The following is a 22,648-nucleotide window of genomic DNA, read 5'->3' on the forward strand; positions in this document are numbered from 1 at the left end:
TCAATTCAATTTGATTTATATAGGGACAAAAACAATACAATAGCCTCAAGGCACTGTACAGAGCCCAGTGCCTGAACCCCCTTAGACTCTAAGGCTTAGAGGAAGCACAATGACGACAGGGGCAAGAAAAAACTCCCTGCCCATTTAGACATTCAGCATCCCATTAGACATTAGAAACAAGGACAATTTCAGCCGACAATATACACTGATGGCACAAGACAAAATTCCATGACTGTATTTACAATCTCAGATTGACACGGGAGACTTTAAGTGCAGGTTCTTGTGTCAGGGTTGGAGTGAGGCGTTCAGAGTCCTTATTGTAGTGGGGGGCAAAAATGTTTTTCAGAAGGGATGTTTTGATGGGCAGGGACCTATAGTGCCTCCTAAAGGGCATCTGGAAGAGGTGGTGAGCAATCAAGAGGTGCTCTGCCATCAAAACTATCTCTGTGTTTTTTTTTTTTTTTCTTAACAGTGAGAACCTGTAGCAAAAGCAAGCAGTATGTATCTCTTCATGTCTGTGTGTGTAATGGTTTTGAAGTGATGTGTGACTACAAAGCCCTATCAGATTTCTCAGCTCTCCTGCAGTGTGGGCTATCAGTGGAAGAAAGTGACATTCCCATTATGTGCATGTGATGTGAGCTCTCCCAGATCAGGGGCGGATATGGCCCAACCGCTTATTAAGGGTGGGTGTGAGTGCAGTGGGGAGAAACCATATGCTTTCTCTTGGGTAAGCCTGTTCCAGCACACCAGCACCCAACCCCACAGATTATCCACAGAGCACCATCAGCCCCTGACAGCTGGGTAATCGTAATCGTGTGTTTTGTATGCGCGCGTGTGTGTGTGTTTACTCTAGTGGTTTTAGAAGAGGAAATGCGGGACTTTGCGGGCCACGCAGAGATAAGATAATACCTGTTGGTTCTACCCGCAGTCCTCCCCCCTCCCCTCTCCCCCACTCGTCTGGTTTACATGCAACATGGAAGCCTGCCAAATAAGGCAAGAAAAATGATGATGGAAAATCGTTGTGTGTGTGTGTGTGTGTGTGTGTGTGTATGTGTGTGTGTGTGTGTGTGGATAGGGGCTTGGTAAACTTCACTGGAAGCACAGGCATCCTATCGGTTGTTTGTTGAGCCCTTATCACGTGGCGATGGAAGGCGGCTCGGGGGAAGGTGATTGGGTGACATGGCTCCTGATTGCGCTCCTCTGGTGGTCCCCTGCTGGGCAAATATCACCTTTCTCGGCCAGGACTCCGAGGGGAGTCAGGGCTGTGATTGAACAGTGTGTGTGTGTGGGTCTGTTTAGGTTTGTGTGTGTGTGTGTGTGTGTGTGTGTGTGTGTGTGTGTGTGTGTGAATGTGGGAGAGAGGGGTGGGCAGTCTGATGGATGGGTGTTGTATCAGCATGACCTCCAGTGTGACGCTGAGCTGAGATCAGTGTTTGCTTTCCCTCTGCAGATATGAGGCACGTGTGTGTGCCTGCCTGTGTGTGTGTGTGTGTGTGTGTGTGTGTGTGTTATTAGGGGAAAAGCACAACTCTAGGGGCTGGTGTGTGTGGCATTGGTAAACAAGGCATTCCAATCTTAGAATGCTTGCAGTTAGTCGCTGTGGCAGTTTAGCTTTCAGTTCCATTGCTCCAGATTGTGGATTTGAGCTCTATGAAGAGTGAGTCATCCCTTTTCCATCTGTGTGTGGTTCTGCTCCTGTGTCTGTGTCTTTCTTCAGCATGGTCATAACCGTTTCCATCCATCCTGTTGGAACTACTTTTGAGGATGTTTGTTTTTGTGTTAGTGTGTGTGTGTGTGTGTGTGTGTGTGTGTGTGTGTGTGTGTGTGATGCAGAGCACAGTTATGTAGTCTCAGGCTCCAAGAGCAATGTTCCACTGCCCTCAGTCCCACACCCCACTCCCAGCTCTGTAGAGGAGCACTAGAGCCAGTGAAGGCCCCCTAGAGAGAGACACACACATGCGCGCACACACACACACACACTCTAGAGAGGCAGTAGAGGCCAGTCATGATGGCCGACGCTGGAGCCCAGAGGCCTTTGGCCGGCTGGTTTGCGTTAGAGCAAAGGAGGAATAAATCAGCCTTCTTCTGCACAACACAGGGGGGGGGGGAAGAGGGAGAGAGAGAAAGAGAAAGAAAGAGAGGGATGGATGGATGGATCGAGGGAGGGATGGAGTGAAGGAGGAGAGAGAGAGAGAAGAGGTGGAAGATGGCACTCTGCCACTGTTGATCTGAAACAAGACCCCCCCCCCCTTCAACTCTCACTCACTCGCTCTCACCCCGTTCTGTATCATGTATCATTTCTCTGTCTCTCCTTCCTTCTGTGAGAGTCCATGTCTCTCTCTCTCTCTCTCTCTCTTTCTCTCTCTCCTTACTGGTTTGTTCCCGCCTGGTGTAGGTCTATGTCCTGGTGGATGATGTCCATCCTGCTTTCTTGCCTTGACTCATGTCTCCTAAGGGAAGATGGCTGAGTTTATTCCAGATGTCGTGATCAGAAGGAAACCGGCGTGAAGTGAACCAAGACAGAGCACCAGTGGAATGCACCGCTGTGCTGTGCTTGTTCTAGGATTGGGTTGCTGTGGACAGGGCTGAAGCCCAGAGAGTGAGACCTGCTTTAAACCAGCTCTGCAATCGAGAAGCGGAAAGAAGTAGCCTAACCCTAAACCTAACCCTAACCCAGGCAGTGAGACCTGCTTTAAACCAGCTCTGCAATCGTTAAGCAGAAAGAAGGAGGTTGGAGTTTAGACCGGGATGGGGGCGACACGATCCAAATAAAGTTTCAGTGTCTTACAGTGTGATAGGAGAAAATTATTAAGGCAGCCCCTCCCCTTGTCACTTGATCAAGCTCTTCAGTTAGCTTTCTCAACACTTGTTTAGCTCCGTCCAAACACTTCACAAGAACATGGAGACGAGCTCTCAGAGCAGGCCCACCCCAGAGGAAGCGCCTCAGCCCGTAACGACACCGTAAAACCAGCTAAACATCCTAAGGATTTATTTTAGCTTCCAGTCAATAAAAGTTGCCGTGGAAACTTGATCACAGCTCTGGTGGGGTACAGGAAGTGGTGCAGCGGAGGGAGGGGTGGGGGGGGGGGGGGGGGGGGGATGTGCGCAGGGGCATCTGCAGACTGAACAGCCACAGCTCCCTCTCTGTATGTTCCATTGGGGGGGGGGGGGGGGGTGGGGGGTAGAAGGGGGCTATTCTTGGCACCGCTTATTTAGCTGTAACACTTTCCTACCCCCAACTTTTCCCCGTGGTGTTTCCCCTTCAACCACAACCCCTGCATTCTCCAATTAGGGGAGCTCTGTGAGTGATATCTGCTGTGACATGGAACTCGGATGCATTTCCTGTGAGCAAGAGCCCTGTGGATGGATGACTGGTAGTAAAGGTTCCACCACCACCACGTCTGAAGCATTCAGCTCCGCTGTCCCAAACCCTAATCAGAACAAAGTTGCACTCATGTTTTCTCCCACACCCTTCCATCTTCCTTAATTTTTTTTTGCATGTCACTCAGTGTGACACAAGTGCTCACAGAGGGATGCATCTCTCTCTTTTTTTTTTTTTTAGACTCATCCCTTGGTTTTGAGGGACTTCTCGCCAACCTGCATGTCTTGCCTAAAGTCATCTGGGATGCAGCCAAATGCAGCGGTAAAGTGGTAGAACTTTCTGGAGCAGACCGCACCCCAGTCCTGCCTCAGAGGTTCTAAGGTTCTCAACACTGTTATGTCCCGTCTACTCTCGAATGCACTCAAAAGGACAGGAGGTAGGGCAGTAACTAAAATGATGAATCCTCAAAGTTTGCTCCAGAGAAGAAGATGAACCTAGTCACCGCCAATTTGGAATATTCACCACAGGAGCAATCTGCTCCAAGAGTTTAGTGATATCAATGTTGTAATGCGATATACGGCTTGTAGTGTTAACAATCGTTTTGCTGCCTTTTGAACTCTTTTACATTTTGAAGATTTATAAATGATCAAATTCTGTGAACTGCTTACTCCTTATTTCTTGTCGGTCGTGTTGGCGACGTCTCAACAGCAGTGTACTCGCCCAACATGTGCATCGTTGTTAACGCACATGTCAGGGCTCACCCTATAGAATGAGGGCATGCAGCAGGTGATTCATTTAGAATACTGAATCATCGTGCATTTAGCCAAGATAAGATGTGGACAGCTAAACAGGTGATGATAATCGTTTGTAAATGACTTCTCATCATGGCTGTTTAGCTGTGCACTTAAGTGTCTAAGGCTAAGATGTTGAATTTGGCCCAAGGTGAATACATTGGATTGTTACAGTGGACATGCAACTTTTGATGTGCATCAGTCAAAATCGCCTGAAGTGTTTGCAAGATACAGATGGCTAGTAACAAACGAATATTATTCATGAGTCCTGATGTCCGGTAGACTGGATACCAGACTGAACTTAGCCCCGCCCACCACATTTGTGGTCTGGGAAGTTCGGTCTGGCACTGCTCCGTTGGGAAGAAATTATCAGTTTTCAGAAAAATGATCTAACCAATCAAATTGTAAGGGCGGGCTTTATACGATGATAGACAGATGATCAACCAAAGCTTGAGTTGAATTAACGGTAGATTCGAAATCGTACCAAGATGGCGGCGTCTCAGGAGCCTGTTAGTGGGAAATATTTTATGTGAATTAAGCTATCTACACAGTTTTTTTATGTCTGCATTGACTCGGTTAGTTGTGTATTTTTGCAACATGAATGTTGCAGAGTATTGTAGGTCTTAACTGAAGCTGTAGACCATTATTGTTAGGTTATTGCTAACGCTTAGACCAAAAACCCATTGAAACACATAGTACCCAGCTAGCCTCGCTGCTAATAAGTATAACGTGAGCATGCATATCTCACAGATATTGACAGCGCATTCATTTTGAAAGAGGAACAGAGAAACGTGATCAAGGCATTTGTCGATCGATTTTTTATTTTTTTTTGCTGTCCTTCCTACGGGATCCGGTAATAGTTTAATGTGTCAGATGGTCATACTACCTTGCTCTGATTGGTTCTAGGTATCCACTTAAGCGAAGAGGCATTTTCTTTCCTGGTTTGTTGAAAAACGCCCCATAATCACAGCTCAATGAAGGAGTATGAGACTCATATTCTGACTAGAATTATAGAATAGAAATAAATAGAGTATGACATCGTCAGGCTAGGTGTCCGGTACAGATCGTTCTGAATGGGCTGACCCCTCACACTGGGCTGCACTGTATGCATATGGAGGGCTCTGTCAGAAATAATTGAAATCCCACAAATTCTTCCTGAACAGGACCAGGTAATTAAAAGCTCATAAATCTTGTGTGTGTGTGTGTGTGTCTGTACGCACGCTGCAGACTCTGAGGGCTGTCTGTTTTCTCTCAAAGCTCCCAGAGCCACGAGTGAGGAGCAAGGGGGCTGTAGCTCTCAGTAAGCCAGAGGGAGAGAAAAAGAGAGATAGAGAGAGAAGCTGAACAACAGAAGAGAGGGAGGGGAAGTGGAGAGAGATAGAGCAGAGGAGTGGGTGAGGCGAAAGGGAAAGAACTAGAGAACAGGGAGAAGAGAGTGCAAGGGAAAGAACGAGAGAACAGGAAGAAGAGAGTGCAAGGGAAAGAACGAGAGAACAGGGAGAAGAGAGTGCAAGGGAAAGCTAACCAGTGGAAAAGGAAGGAAGAGAAGCGGAGAGGTGAGGTGAGCTGCTCTGTCCTCTACTCCTCAACTCCTCCCAACCCCCCCAGCCTGGACCGCTGTGTGTGTGTGTGTGTGTGTGTGTGTGTGTGTGTGGGTTTAGAGTGGAGGCACTAATGCTAGGCTAGTGGTGGCTGCTAGCTGTCATGCTGCGGTGCTCTACTTCATCTGCCAGAGCTGAGGAAATAGGCAGTCGGAGAGGGAGAGAGAGAGAGAGAGAGAGAGAGAGAGAGAGAGAGAGAGAGAGAGAGGAAGGGAGGGAGGTGTGGCGAGTCTCTGCTGGGAATGTCACATGAGCTCGTAGAGGGAGGGGCTCAGGAGGTGGTGTGTGTGTGTGTGTGTGTGTGTGTGTGTGTGCTAGTGTGTCTGTGTGTGTGTGTGTGTGTGAGGGAGAGTAAGGGGAGGGGGGCACAGTGACTCCAGCTGGGGCTCACACTAGAGGATAGAGCCTAGGCAAGGGGACGGGTAAGGAGGGTGAGTCAGAGCTCTCTGTCTTTTCTCTTTCCTTTCTGCCTTTTTCCACCTCTCTTTCTCTTTCTCTTTCTCCGCTTCTCCACTCGCTCTCCTCTCTGCCTCCATGCAGAGACTCTGCTGCTGGAAATGGAAATAGAATGTGGACTGAAACTTCTTGTTTGATTGTACTGCAGAAGTTTACAATGAGAACTATTGTGTGTCTGTGTGTGTCTGTGTGTGCGTGCATGCTTGACTGTTGTTAGCTGGTGGACTGCAAAGTGTTGTTTCAAAGATGTTTTTTTACTTTTGCTGATTTCACGTGTGCAGATTTTAAATGGAAAACTTATCATAAATGGTTAACTTCACCTTGGAAACGGAGCAGCTGTATGTATGTATGTGTGTGTGTGTGTGTGTGTGTGTGTGTGTGTGAGGGGCGGTCTCTCTCGCTCTCTCTCACTCACACACACACACACCCCTCTTCTGTTTCACCCCTCATGTGCTGTTTGCAGCCTCGCTCTAAGCCCTGTAATTAATGGAGGAGTCGATGGGGGTTATTTGTGTAATCAGCATGTTGCACCCTCTTGTCTTCTGAGGAGCTTCACCTTTTTTAATTGGTACCTCTGTCCTCCTCCTTCCCCCCGTCCCCGTCTATTATTCCCCCCCATCCCCCTGCGCTGCTCTTATGCACGCCAGGGAGTTTCTCACGTGTCTGACTCCAGTCCAGAGATGTGCGGTCTCTCAAACAGTGCAGTGGGTTTATGGGCTGCACTGTTTCTCTGGTTTGTCCAGGGCTGACCTCCACATTCGGGGTCGTGCGCCCGCCAATTCAACTTGAGCAATGCCTTCTGGGACTCCCAAAACTCCAAAGGAATGGAGGCGTTGAACTGCAATAGATTGGAGCTTCAACGTTTCAAAAAAGATTTTCAAAGTATTTTCTCTCTCTCTCTCTCTCTCTCTCTCTCGCTCTCTGGTCTCTTCGTGGGCAGGTCCACATCAGCCCAACTGGCTCTCCGATGGGGCCAGTCTTTGGGGCAGGTGTTAAATACTATACACAACAGGCCGCTAAGAGGGATTGGCACGGTGTTGCCAGATCCTGTAAAAGTTGCTGCTTGCCCTGGATGGTTGACCTGTGATGTCAGCTTTGGCAGAAATAACCAGCTGTGGTATAGCGTGGGAGACGGGGGGGGGGGGGGAGATTGTTGGATGTCAACACGTCTCTCAGCTCCTCATACTCCACATGTTCCTCGTGTGTCCCTGTCAGCCAGTGGGAGGCCGTGGGCTCAGTGGATGCTTATGGGCAGCTGGACTTGACTACCCGCAACATAAATGAGGATCTCTTGTTGAAAGGTTGTAACAGGGCGGTAGGGGAGCAGGTTTACTCAATGGCAGGCATGGCTATGTACACATGACATCATAGCCCTCCTGCAGACTTGTTCTTTACAGCATGGTCTGCCCTTGCCTTCTGCCAGAACCCCCCTCTCCTTCTAGCGTGTTCTCTGCGTGTTCTCTGCCGTGAGGGGAGCTCCCCTGGACTGCTCTACTAGTACGTGCTTGAAAGCCTCCCTGGCTTGGGCTCTTGGTCGAAGCGTTCCGGCTCTGAGGAACCAGACCGGTCTGGCGGGGCTGAGGTGTTGTTCACACCTGTTCTCTGCACGACGGGCGAGCCATAAATACAGAGAGCGCTCGCGCTCAATGACAGGCTGCCAACAGCCAACGGACATCCACCTCATCTGTTTGTTTCTCCTGTCCTCTATTTTACTGTTAAGTCCTGTCTGTTATGGTGCCGAGAGCCTTGTGATCGAGCCTGAAGGGGGTCTTGTAAATACCCCCACCCACCTACCCAGTTCTCCTCTTTGATGCCCCAGTTAAAAGTGGACGTGCCAGAATCCTGTCCTCCTGACCTGCTAATCTGTGGCTTTGGATCACTAACACCATGAGTGTTGAGTGCTGTCCAAAACACTCATGTAAACTGGGCCAGACAAACAAACAGAAAGGCGTCAGCAGTTTATATATAGACTTGGTGTGAGTGTAGCATTCCACCGACCACAGAGGGTTTGTCATGTTTCTGATGGAGAACGTGTAGAGCTTTCCCCACACTGTCAGGTGGGTCTCTGTAGTAGGTGTCTATAGGGGAGGGCCCCTCTGCCGTGGCTGCTGTGCCGGGGTCTTTGAGTGAGTAATGCTCCTGCCGGTGGTGCTGGAGGCCATGTCTGTCACTCAGAGGTCAGATTACAGGGCCCTCAGACCCTGCTTGCTGTCAAAGGCCCATTACAGAGCTATTATTCAACCCCCTTACAAGAAGAATTATGTGCCGCTGGTACTGCAGTTATTTATTAAATAAAAAAAAATATATATAAAGAGGTTTAACCTTCAGTTAGATATTAATCGGCTGGCTGTTTGTATGATCCTTATGATGAAGGTAGACAAATGCATAAAATATATAGTTATTGAAATTTTATGTGCGTTTAATTTATGTCTGCCTATAACATAACATTTATTTTGATTGCATTGGGTTATGTAATAATGCCTCCGTACACACAAGAGCTGCAAGAGCTCAGGTAATTTAAGCCTAATGAATTGTCTGATGTGTATTTAATGGAGAGCCTCAAAGAGGCTAGTAGGCCTAATTGCTGTTGGTGTCCAGAAGACCTACAGTACATGCACAGACACAGACACAGACACAGACACAGACACAGACACAGACACAGACACAGACACAGACACAGACACAGACACAGACACAGACACAGACACAGACACAGACACAGACACAGACACAGACACAGACACAGACACAGACACAGACACAGACACAGACACAGACACAGACACAGACACACGTGCACTAGTAGTTCCATTTTAATTTTGCTATCCATTGATATTTCATCTAAATATCTTTCTGTGGGGTATTTATTGTCAGTATATAGTGTTCTAATATGGATTGCAGATTTGTGTATATGCTTTTATGACATGATTTGCATGACTCTTTCTTCTGTTGGTGGGCAAGGGTTCACAGTTAGTTAGACATACGCATTCTGTATCAGATTTCAAAGACTTTTATGATGAAAGCAAGAACACACTATATGAAAGTGACTTTCCTTTGCACACAGAAGCTTTGGAACTGTGAAATGTAGACATTTATTTGAGCTGTTCTGCCTGTATATGAACCTACCAGTTATTTTTCCCTTCACATGTTCCTTCAACATCGATTGTGTACCTGCAGGACATACACTGAGCAGTTCAATTTTAAGACAAAAACATTTGACTGTTTATCTACTCATGTTTTTCGCATGAAGACTGGATACTGTGTGTAGTCTGCTGGCTATGGGCTGATGGCAATCCTCACAGGAAAGGCATGAAGGTGTGAAGACTGTCTGTTTTTCATCATCAGTAGTTTGTCTATAGCAAGCACTGTGTGTTTATCAGTTTAAGATAAGAATCTGACACGAGGTGGGATTAAGGGCGGTGAAACTAATACCAGGGCAAGTACTTTGCATCGTTCATCCAAGGGTTCTGGTCAGATTCTAGCAGTGGGCATATTTATGTATGAGATTAAAGTGCTGTTGCCTTTGGCTCACGTTTCATGAGAGGAATGTTACTGTGCGTTTGCACTGTGCGGTGTGAGTGAGCCTTGAGCAGAAGCAGTCTAACAAGGTCTTGTGTGATGGGGTGGGGGCGGAGGTGAAGCCGAGGAGAGCCTGTGGTAGTGCTGGCTAAACTCTGCACAGGGGTCACTGGACTGGGCCGAGGTACAGAAGTGTTTCTGTGTGGTGACCTTCTCCTGGCTTTCATCTGCCTCTCTGTTTCTCTGGTCTGAAATACTTGCCATTCCGGAAGGCTTCACATCTCTCCTTCCTTTCTCTTTTTCCCTCGCTCTCTCCCTCCTTCTCTCCCCCTTTCTTCTCGGCTGCTGGGTATCAGGTGGAACTGTACACAGTCCCATCCCTCCCTCAGTGGTTCTCCCTTCTAGAGTTGTAATTTTTAACAGCAGGTGACGGCAGCTGCGTTTACGAGCTCTTCTGTGCCAAAGGTCAGAGGTCACATTCAGAGGTGAACGATGGCGGCCCTTTTAACCAGTGCACTTACCCACATAGCGCTGTCACCGTGAATGTTTGTTTGGAGTTTTTATTGAGGGCCTCTTCTTGAGCGGGTGGGAGCAATGGGGAAGGCACGTTTCCCTTTGTTTCAGACCAAGTAGACCCAGATGTACACTACCTCCATCGCACACACACACACACACACACACACACACACACACACACACATCCACCATACACGGCCTCCAGTTTCACATAATTGCATCTTCCTCAAGGCAATTTCCATATAATGCAGCCTAATGCAGAGTGTAAGCCTCCGTTTGTTGTTGCAGGTCATATGGCCTGGTGCCTGATCCGGAGTCAGGGACAGCAGTGCCCAGCTGCTTTGAATAACAGAGCTGATGAGCTGGAGGTACAGTGTGCAGCATACTAGGCCTTCTGCCATATGTGCATATACTCTGCTTCACTAGTCTGGTTCTACTCTGGTTCTACTTTGCTTCTTTTCTGCTTCACTTGTACGTCTCTTTGGATAAAAGCATTTTGCCACATGAAAAAATGTGTAATGCTAAGTACTGTGCCGCTTCTTTAGACCATTTAGTGCTAATCAGGACATTAGCGTTTCTCGCCAGGCACCATTTTAGTGTGTCTTGTTGTGTGACACATAAGATTAATGGCTGATGTATCCTAACTTCTAAACTCTGGATCTTCCTCTCTTGGTCCTGGAAGCAGCAAAGCAGAAGAGCAGATGTTAAACGCTTGCTCGCTCATAAAGAGGGCCGTCTGTAGCCAGGGCTCATGGGTGGGGGGGGGGTGGAGGCCAGGGATGATGGCCGTCTACTCCAGCCGCCACTTGCCTGTCCACCCCGTCCACCCGCCTGCCAGGCCCAACCTCAGAAGGACCCATAAATACAGGGTTTTGAACGGAAGTGGCTTGGAAATCCCCGGCATTTCACCCGTCCCGGAGGCTGCAGCGTTTGAACATTTCTGTGCCTTTCTCTGTTCGCTGAGCAGGGCGTCTGGTGTTCATCCACTTCCTTCATTAGGAGTGGACACCAGGTATTTGAAGTTGGATCAGTTGCATATAAGTTTGTTCAGTCAGCATGTGGAAAAGGTTACTGTACACTGTGCAGCCCGGTGCAGTGATAAGTAGGGCAGAGCTGGTGGCGCGTTGGTTTCCTGTGACAGGCAGGCCTGTGATTTGCCGCTATTTGCCTGTATGGGTTGTGTAAGAAATAAATCAGTGACTCGGACTCCATGCGCCTCCTCCTCTTCCCCTCCTCCCCATCCCTCCTCCTCCTCTTCCCCCTCCTCCTCCTCTTCCCCACTCCTCCTCGCTGTGGTGTTGGAATTGCTGGCATTTATTTTAAACAGGCCACTTGATACTTTGCAAAGAAGGAAGAAAAAAAAACAGAGCCTTTCTTCCCTCCTTGTCCCTAATTGAAAACAGGAAAGCATCTTGGAGGTTTGCATGGAAAGTTTTGTTTGCGCATGTTACAAAAGCGCTGGGATTGGCCTCCAATTGGCTCTTGGCTCTGCGCAAGCTGGATGGAGATATATGCCGAGATAAGAGAGCAGCCAAATTAGTACACAACGGGTGTAATCAATAAACTAAATCCAGCAGTCAGCAAAATATGCATGCAGTGTTGCCAGGAATGTCTACTACTTACTGATGTCCTCTGGCTGAAAGCTTTGGCTTTGCTCCAATGGACTGATGCTTTATGGAATGGACAAAAAAACCTGCACTTCATATATTGGGAGCCCTTAGTTTTATGACATTCACAACACTGTTTACTCTCCAGTTGTAAAAACTCTCCCGTTCCTCCATAAAGCTGGTCGGATCTCTGCTCTGAAACCTGACCCGACTCTTCCCCCAGTCTGGCTGGATTGAACCGGCTCACCTTGTAAGCTCAGGAACATATCCGCCAACACACTTCCTGTCTCAGACACCCTGAGCGGTCCAAAAAAAAGATACCCTTCAAAAGGAAGAGAGAGAGAGAGAGAAAGAGAGAGAGAGAGCCCCCATACATGAAAGATAGGCGTCGTAATGTCCCCGATTCCCCAGCTTTATTTGGCGGGTTGCCCCCTTTGTGATGATGTGCTGGTAATTTCCCCCAGATGTGGCGCTCGTAAAGCCAGACTCGGTAATGGCGGGGCTCAGAGGTGCAGTAGATTTATTGGGGTCACTCCTCCGGTGCCGAGGCACCTGTGCCACTGAAGACTCTGGCAGCTCGTTTCCCCTAGAGCCGGACGCCGATTCCCAGGGTCTGCGGTCAGCTGGCCCCCGCGAGCTTTACGTGACTCCGCTCGAACAAGAAAAGCCTCTCTTCCCTTGCTCCTGGACGAGATGTGTTAAAGACAAGAACATGAGGAGAGAGACTCCCAATACCCATAAATCTCAGAGGCTTCACAACTTGTGTTTTTATTATTTAATTTATCTTTTTATAATGTATTTGTATTGATGTAATGTTTGTTTTGGTGGTGTTGCATCTCGCTGTAGTGGTGACATTGGCTGTCCGTCTAAGCTCCACTTCAAGAGCATTCTTTGAAGCTCGGGCCGGTTTTAACACTCCTTTTGAAAATGTGAGGCTTGATTCTCTGTTTTGATATGCACGCTGTAAATCCCCTTTGGTTTAAGCGTCCCAGCTGTCTGTGGGAAACTGGGCTGGTGTGTGTGCGCAGAACGGCTGCTTTCGCTCGGACAAATGTGAAGAGAACCCGGCGCTTGGGTTACAGTGATGCCCCGCTACAACAAAACCACAACCGCCCCCTTTTTCCCCTATTAGTCTGCTTGTAAAATATAAAAATGCTTCATTCATGTTTCTACAAGGTGCCTCTTTTAGAAATGACGGTGTGCTGACTGATTCTGGTTGTCCAGCTTTTACAGTGTTTACGGGAAGTGATACCTCCCCCTCCAAAGCACAAAAAGACACTATAACATGTCCCAGCCACCCCTATAGATCCTCTCTCTCTCTGTAAACTCTCTGAAGGCCCTGTGAGATTTCATCCCCTCCTCCTCCTCCTCCTCCTCCCTGCTGTTCAGTATTCTAAAGCCAACCTGAGATTCAGGGCAGAGCAGCGTTCCCATGGAGCGCCACCTCAAAGCGAAGCTGTTTGCCTTTTGAATGGGTCCCTCTGCGGAGCTGCTCTGTGAGGCCCTGTAAATAACAACGATAACAACTACAAAAAAAGAATGGCAGGCCCCAGCTTGGAGCTGCTCTGCAGGGCCCTGGTGGGGGCGATTTGAGAGTGTTTGCTGCCCGTCCAACACACTCACTACTCCAATCCCACGGTTCACTTCCCAGCAGTGGACCTGTGTGTCTGTCAGTGGGAGCCGTGTGTGTGTGTGTGTGTGTGTGTGTGTGGGGGGGGGGGGTTGAGGTGGGCATTATGGGTAGGTGCCAGACTAGTCCACATTTAAAAGGCGCCAGAGTGCCCCGTCCCAGCAGGTTGTTACTTCACACTTTCTGTGGCCCGCATGTAACAAGTCTACTACTGTTCTCCAGTCGTTGCTTTCATCTCCATTTTAACTTTTCCTGTCATTACATACAGCTCAGAGGTTTAGTCTGGACAGCCATGATCCGAGTTAAACAAAAAAGTGTGTGTGTGTGTGTGTGTGTGTGTGTGTGTGGGTATGTGTGGCAGGAGGAAATGGTGGAGTGTTGAGCAGTCAGTTGAGGTTTTGTGCAGTAGGTGTGGCGTTGGGTGGCGCTCGGAGGGAAGAGTGTGATGAGGATGCCATTCATCTTCATTATCTGCATGCCAAAGGGAAACCTTTTCCTTTGGTCTGCCTGCTCTCTCTTTCCAATGGGAGCACAGGAGTGTGTGCACACCCAGCCTTCCTCTCGGAGAAAGCAGGTCAGAGTTGACGTCCTCCTGTGTGTGTGTGTGTGTGTGTGTGTGTGTGTGTGTGTGTGTGTGTGTGTGTGTGTGTGTGCGCACGGACGTGTGTGTGTGTGTGTGTGTGAGTGCGTCTACTACCCATGAAGGTAAGAGACGCCCATAGTGTCATCCGCAGGCACGCTGTCCTTGGCTCTGTGTCTGTGTGTGTGTGTGTGTGTGTGTGTGTGTGTGGTAGACATTGCATGTGTTCTATTGTCCCCACATAGTGTTTGTCTCTCAGCAGAGATTGACTGGCAGCAGACTGCTTAGTCTTTGAGTAAAGGGTACGGTCCCTGTCCCTCATCTTGCCATGTGACGACTTGGAAGTTTAAATCCACCATTAGTGCTGGACTCGCTGACCCCCAGCCACATCTGTTCTGCTTTGCAACACTGTCATTTCTTTCTCTCCCTTCCCCTTCCTGCTCTCCCCTTGGTCTCTCTTTGCCCTTCCCTGTAGCACCTGAAAATGCAGCATTGTAGCTTGTAGCTTCGAGTTCCCAGTGAACCGAAGTGGCTCTTTTGTGTAGCGGGCTGCCTGTGGAACCTGATAGTGTTGCAGGGATGGTTGGCAGCCTTCTCTGGCTACAGGGAGCAGGGCTGACAAGCTTGACGAGTAGCTGCCCACCCCAAACACCCCCCCACCCCCACCCTTGCAAGCCATGCATGCCCATGGGAGCTCAGGTTTCTGGGTCTGGGCTGCAAGACTATCCCAGTGCAGAGGCGTAGGGCTCACCCAGCGATGGCTCCAGCTCCACCACAGGGTTTGGTCCAGGTCTGTCCAGCCTGCTGTGGTCATATCATTGGAATATCATGGTGCTTGGATGCACAGGGTATGGACATTTCACGGAGCATGTAGGTTTAAATGTTTTCTTCTAGTTAATGTGACACTTTTTAAATGGATAAAATGGTGACTGGTGTTCATTTTTGCATCTTATGAAGAGCATTTGTACAGAATGAAAAAAATCTGAAAAGTTCAGTGCTTTGGGGGTCATTTGCAAAGAATGTCCCGTGTGTGTGTGAGTGTGTGTGAGTCGAAGAACACTCAGCACTCGCTGAAAAAGCTGTTTTGAAGGGATGTCTCATTTAGTTGGTAGGTGATCTTGAAGAAAAGGAAGTTGATTTCTTTAAGAAACGCTTCTCGTTCCCGCTGTCATGACTCAGATTCGCCAAAGACGTACATCTCGCGCGCTTGACGGTGAACACTTGGCAGATCCGGAACCATCTGGATTGGCTCTGAGCGATCCGATGGATTTGGTCTGCTGACTGAAGCCCGCTCCATCTCGCCCGTGAGAGAATGTTTCTGGCTCGGGGTCACGGGGATGTTTAAACAAGGGAGAGGTGTGCTAAGCCAGCGCCCGCCTCTGCCTCTAGCCAGGAGCTCTGGTGTGGAGTTCACCTCCGCGGCTGTTATGTCTAACCTCCCGCTCTGTGGAACAGCCCATCTGTCTTAGCCGCACCAGGTGAACCATTTCACCCATCCTCACGTCTTCCCTCCTGCCAGAGGTGATGGCCTCGCTCGAGTGATGCAGATGATGCACGATTGTTCTCAGAGCGCACACACACACACACACACACACACACACGGGTCAGTGCCGTTTTTGAGTTTCCAAACAGCAAAAAAAAAAAATTATAGTTATAAGTCAGGTTTAGCTTTTCCTGTGTGAATCCACATGTGTATTTTTAATTTCTGTTAGTGCCCCTCGCAAAAGACGACAATACATGACATTTTAATGCATTTACCTGTATACACCCCTTAAAAATGTCATGCGGTAAAACGAATTTATTTTCAGTATAATATTAAAATTAATGTTAATGGCTCTGTTACAAACAATCAAAATGTAATTATTGATCTACACAGATGCTATACCCAGTTGCAGAATGTCAACACTAGAATTTTAAATATTTGATATTTTGTCTTTAAAGACAGCAGCATGTCATCTGTCAACATTTGTTACATCTTTTTTCAATTAGAGAGGCAAAAGTGCTTTAAAGTCAGGCATACCTTTAGATTTTATTAGCTCTTCTTCATTGTGTTCATTCACAATTTCACTTAATAGAATATTTTGTATATTTATTTCAAAATTAAGCGTTTTACCGCATGACATATTTTGTTTTACCGCATGACATAGACTCATGCGTTATGGTCTAATGCAGTTGTGCTAACAAGTTGTAGTTGGCTACTTCTGAAAAATGCCAAAGATAGTCAGGGCTGTTAAAGTGAACCTTTTAATGACATTAAAAACTTTTTTGCAACAGTCTTGTTACATTTGAATACATTTTTGGCTTGTGTTCTTATGTGAAATATGAACTGATAAATCAGATTTAAGGATTTACTTCCATCACTTAAAACAACTTAAAAAAGCACAATAATAGTAAACAGTTTATCTGGTAAATCTGATTTAAAATGTAAATTTTCATCACTACAGTCAGATTAAAAAGAACAATGACATTCTTATTTGGTAAAAATGATTTACAATTTGATTTCCAACACAACAGTCAGCTAAAAATGTTTCAGCTTCTTATCAAAACCTTATGAACAGGTCTAAAACTCAGAATTAATTTTCTCATAGAAAAACACACATCACTCCAATCTGCCCTCTCATTGTAATCTATCACTTGAACAATGATTAAAAACAACAACATCTTCTGAAATGGTAATCTAGTACCCCCCAATCAATCACCGCCCTGCTGCCAAGCCGTCACCCTCCCACCATGGCTGATCATCGTTATAACCACTCTTCCCAGCTTGCTTTATCTGTCGATACCTGCAAGAATAATAACAAGACTATTTATTTGTTAATATTCATAACATTAATCTGATATGTGAATAAAATATAGTCATTAATAGTTCAGTTATTCATATCTTTATTGTCTGTAAGTCATTGAAGACACTTTATCTTTATACTAGTGTTGATGATAAAGACTACAATTCAGGCTTAAAGAAAATGCAGTCTGTACTGATATAACTGACTGACTCATATACTATCATATACTACCATCATATACTTTCACAGTTACTCTCTAGCAGCAGGATCTGCCCTGATCTTTGCACGGAAACGTGCACCCCTCTCTTTACTGGAAAGAGGCATCTGTAAAAATGTGAAATAATGTTTAAAATATACAAAAATGTATTAAATATGTTAAAAGTAATTAAGAACAATTGTTCAAGCTTCACAAAGTATTAAAATATTTAGGAAAGAAAAAGATAATTCAGTTTAAAATATTCTCTGTCATGTGGTAAAACAGTATGTCATATGGAAAAACGTTTGTCCACATGACATTTTCATGACATTTTTTGGTTGTCCGCATGACGGATTGCATCATTTTCATTCCTAACAGGCAGTTGCATGGCTACCTATTCACCACACTTTACTTGACCTTGACCTATAAACTTTAAATTTCATGTGTAAATCAAAATGTTTTACATTTTTAACGTTATCAACACTTTTTTGACGTTTGACCGCATGACGCTCAAATCTGTGACACTTTGTATGTCACCTGGAAAAGGTGATAATAACTTAAATATAGGAGCACATTTTGAACTTACCTCCAACTGTAGTTGTCCTCAGGGGTCCTCTGAGTGATGTCATCACAGGTCACATGATATGAGTCATATTTCTAAAGTACAAAATGGCTTCCAAATTTTGTTTTACCACATGACATTGAGGGAAATCTGTCTTTGCGGAACAAAGTGATTTAGATATTAATGGTATTTCTTCAAGATATATCCTATCAATACTTTGAAGGGCTATTCTGTACATATTTAAAATTATGCCAAAGACCAAAGTTGATGAATTTTAAACCTTTTTAGTCATTTTAAAAGCAGTTGTCTTTAAAAAAAAAAACTGGCTTCCGTTTTACCGCATGACATTTCACTCTTTAATGGTGTAAAAGTCTACCAATTTTGTATTTTTCACACAAATATGGATAGTGATGAGGGAGAATGATGTATGATTAATGAATATATACAATAAAAAACGTATTTTTGTACAAGTATGTGATAGAAATTTTCACTGGAAGCAAAAATCAGTATGGCACGTCATTGACCCACACACACACACACACACTGCCAAATTAACGGTTGGAAAGTGTGTTTCCTAGTGTAAAAAAACTTCCATTAAACAAACTTTGACATGCTGTTTAAAATCGCATGAAAATAAATCGTGGTAGCGTGGATGGAGGTGTTCTTTGGATGCTCTCAGCAACCCAACCTTCTCCTGCAGCTTGTGTGTGGGTGTGTGTGTCTGTTTAGGGGTGTGTGTGTGTGTGTGTGTGTGTGTGTGTGTGTGTCTGTTTAGGGGGGGGGGGTCGTTTTTAGGGCTGTGGGGTAGTGGGAAGTCACTGCTGAGATGTCCTTTATTTAGATCTGCTGGTCATACAACTCCTCTCTATTCACTGGCAAGCCCCTCCACAACATTTAACCCCTCTCTCTCTATGTCCCCCCCCTCTTTCTCTCTCTCTCTTCCCCTCTCCCAGGGTCAGAGGTAATTTCCAGCTTCAGCAGCAGCAGCAGCAGCATCAGCAGCAGCGTCAGCAGCATGGCAGAGCCAGTGGTGCCCGAGATGCCCCCCGCCAGCTGGAGCGAGAAGCCTGCCAGCGGGGTGGACTTCAGCTACGTGGGCATAGACGCCATCCTGGAGCAGATGAGGCGCAAGGCCATGAAGCAGGGCTTCGAGCTCAACATCATGGTCGTGGGTGAGTCCCTCCTGGCCAAGAAGCCGTGTGTGTGTGTGTGTGTGTGTGTGTGTGTGTGTGTGTGTGTGTGTGTGTGTGTAAGGGGAAGGCCATGAAGCAGGGCTTCGAGCTCAACATCATGGTCGTGGGTGAGTCCCTCCTGGCCAAGAAGCCTGGTGTGTGTGTGTGTGTGTGTGTGTGTGTGTGTGTGTGTGTGTGTGTGTGTGTGTGTGTGTGTGTGTAAGGGGAAGGCCATGAAGCAGGGCTTCGAGCTCAACATCATGGTCGTGGGTGAGTCACTCCTGGCCTGGGAGTGTTTGTGTGTGTCTGTGTGTGTGTGTGGGGGGGGAAGGCCATGAAGCAGGGTTTCGAGCTCATCATAATGGTTGAAGGCGAGTCCCTCCTGTCCAAGCACGCTGGCTGGGTGGTGGCGGGCCGCTGGGTGGTTGAAGAGGGCGCGTGGCACTTCAATGGGAAATGTCCCATTAACCTCCAGAGAATGTTCAAGAATGTTTGAGCCAGAGCTGCGGTGTGTTGCAGGCTTCGAGAGGGGCCCCCTACACTGGTGGACTGGCTGGGCCCTGAACTATGAAAAGACAGCCAGTGTGAACGGCCGGCTTATTTTTAGTCTAAAAGTAGAAGCTGTCTGCCCTTTAATCAGCCTTCATATTTCAAACATAACAGCCTCCAGACACACACGGACAAACACACAAACAGATGTGTGCACTCGCTCTTATTCCTTATTTCTAAGTCACCCACGCACGTGCATACAACCACACTGATGCACAGGCTTTTGTTCACACACACACAGACACACACACACACACAGACACACACACAGACACACACACACACACACACACACACACACAGACACACACACACAGACACAGACACACACAGACACACACACACACACAGAGACACAGACACACACACACAGAGACACACACACAGAGACACACACACACACACACAGAGACACACACACACACACAGAGACACACACACACACACACAGAGACACACACACACACACACACACAGACACACACACACACACACACACACACACACACAGAGACACACACACACACACACACACAGAGACACACACACACACACACACACACACACACACACAGAGACACACACACACACACACACAGAGACACACACACACACACACGCAGACACACACACACACACACACACGCAGACACACACACACACACACGCAGACACACACACACACACACGCAGAGACACACACACACACACGCAGAGACACACACACACACACGCAGAGACACACACACACACACACACACACAGAGACACACACACACACACACAGAGACACACACACACACACACACAGAGACACACACACACACACACACAGACACACACACACACACAGACACACACACACACACACAGACACACACACACACACAGAGACACACACACACACACAGACACACACACACACACAGAGACATACACACACACACACAGAGACAGACACACACACACAAACAGACACACACACACAAACAGACACACACACACACACAGACACACACACACACAGACACACACACACACACACACACACACACACAGACACACACACACACACACACAGACACACACACACAGGCACACACAGACAGACATCCACACACACACACACTTCAGAGGCTCATCTGCATGCAGGCACAGGCACTAAGGTGCACAGGCGGCTAATTAAGATTCCCCACGCCGTCTCTCCTACGTGCAGATAGGAGGCCATAAACCGCCCTGTGTGTGTGTGTGTGTGTGTGTCTGTCTGTTTATGCACACAAGCTCGGAAATGTTTGATGGCCTCTGTCTCGACTGCCTGTCTGGGTACAGGAAAGCAGACATTGACTAAGACAACTCCCTTACAGACAGTGCCCCTGGGGCCTAGCACACACACACACACACTAAACAGTCTCACCAACTCAGAGTGTGCTCCGTAACTTGTCCACTGCCCAGCTGACCTCGTGTCAAACAGGTCATCTCTAATGGATAGGACAGAGCGGATGCGTAGTCTTGTGTTTGTGTTTAGGTGGAGAGTTCTCTTAGCATGGTGTGCGTCAGTGGTGTCCTGCCTGAGGGAGAGGCCTTGTTGGTGCAGACGTGTCCCGAGGAAAGGGCGGAAAGAGACTCCCAACCCATCACACACACACACACACACACACGCGCTGTCAAACATGCGCGCCCTGAGCACCTGCCCATGCCCGTGCCGCTGAACTGGCCATTTTGGTTGCCTGTAGACAGAGCTTCGCATTCCCTGCTCCGGCCTGCGGAGTGGCGTGATAAATGGGCCGTTCCAGGAAGCCGCACCACCCGACCGACAGCTCCGATTTATGGGCTGTGAGGTGCAGCGCAGCCCAGGAGATCTGACCGGCACTCACAGCGCTCAAGTTCAGGCGTATCCACCCCCACCCCCCAATTATCAAGGCCAACTCCTTTTTTCCCATAGACTCAGCTTTACCACAGAACAGCAAGGGGTGGAAGAAAAATATGGACCAAATACAGGAATAATACAGGCGAGAAATACAGGTAGCGAGAATGGACCTAATTTGGCTCTGGGCTTTGTACGTTTTTCAAAGTGATCAATTTACAAAAATTCTTCCGTTAAGACATGTAGAATGTATATCATGCCAGCGGTTAAACGTCTCGGGGCCAAATGAGGCCATGAATGCAAGAGAAGAATTTTCTTCCCGAAATACATGCACTTGCAGTTTTGTATGGCTCTTGGCAAACCCATTGTCTGGAAACTCAGATGGGCAGGATGTTCTGCAGATGTGAGCAAACACAGTGTAGCAGACTACAAAGGCATCTCCACAGCACATGAGATATGCCTCAGTGTCAGAACACGGCAAACCCTATTCAAAGCTTGCTGTTATATCGGGGATGCATCTCCAGCATACCATGATTAAAGCAACACAATGCAACAATGGTCCACATTTTGAGGTTCTATTTCTACTTTTGGTACCATCTTTAAATGAATTTTGATGCAATATCATCATGTGAAGGACAAGTGAACACTCCTGTCGTTCCCACTACTCGTCCAGGAACACCCGCAAAAATGTATCGCAAATGACGCCAATTAGCACAATTTTTTCCGTGTTGAACTAGGCTGTTGGTGGTGTTTGCAAGGTTCTTGCTGGTTTTTATCTCACTGACTCTTAAGACCAGAACCCCATAATGCTTCTTTAACATCACACCAGTGGTGTGTGGGTGTGGGTGTGGGTGTGGGGCTGGCTGGCTGCCTGGCTGTGCTAACTCTGAAGCTAGCTTTAAATGCTATCTGCCTCCAGTCCGTCCCCATCCTGTGCTGAAGGGTTGGCAGCGCTCCACATGTGGGAACCTGTGCTGAGGGTGTGTGTTGATGGGTCTGCGTTTGAGGAGTGACCAGTGATTTGCCCTGTGTGCGCACATTAACCGAGGTTTATTATACGGCTCTTCAGAATGTTCCAAAAAGTACCGTTGATTTGAATGGGCCATCCCTACGTCATACCCATACATTAATTCCTGCTAACAGACCTCTGCGAAAGATAATCACCGCTGTCATTGGCAACGTGTTTTGTACTTCTAATTCACATCTTTCATATCATTCCGCCAGAAGTCCAGTCATTTTAACACAACAGTAGAGAGTAATTTGAAGTCAGCAAGTAATGGGTTGCTATGCAACACCTGAAACTTCAAAGTTCTATTTGCTTGAAGAACTATTTATTTCTAAACGGGACACATGAAACGGCACCTAAATCATTAAAAAGAGGTATGTTGGAGGAATGTCTTCTATCGTTTTTGGCAAGTACCCGTATAATAAGCGGGATAATGTATTGTCCGTCGGTCATTCTCCAAAAATAATTCCCTTACATAGTTGATTAATGACATG

At 47.2% G+C, this 22,648-nt stretch overlaps 1 protein-coding gene across 1 annotated transcript in view; it reads left to right on the forward strand.

Annotated features, from left to right (window-relative positions):
• septin9a (septin 9a) overlaps nt 1-22,648 on the forward strand; it is a gene marked incomplete at its 5' end in the record, with an annotated part of 79,541 nt that overhangs the window by 39,040 nt on the left and 17,853 nt on the right. The window contains 1 exon segment of the mRNA XM_080857166.1: nt 18,517-18,735. Within this exon segment, the coding sequence (XP_080713292.1) occupies nt 18,517-18,735 (219 nt within the window).

Source organism: Sprattus sprattus (assembly GCF_963457725.1).
Source record: "Sprattus sprattus genome assembly, chromosome: 18".
NCBI classification, from domain to species: Eukaryota; Metazoa; Chordata; class Actinopteri; order Clupeiformes; family Clupeidae; genus Sprattus; species Sprattus sprattus.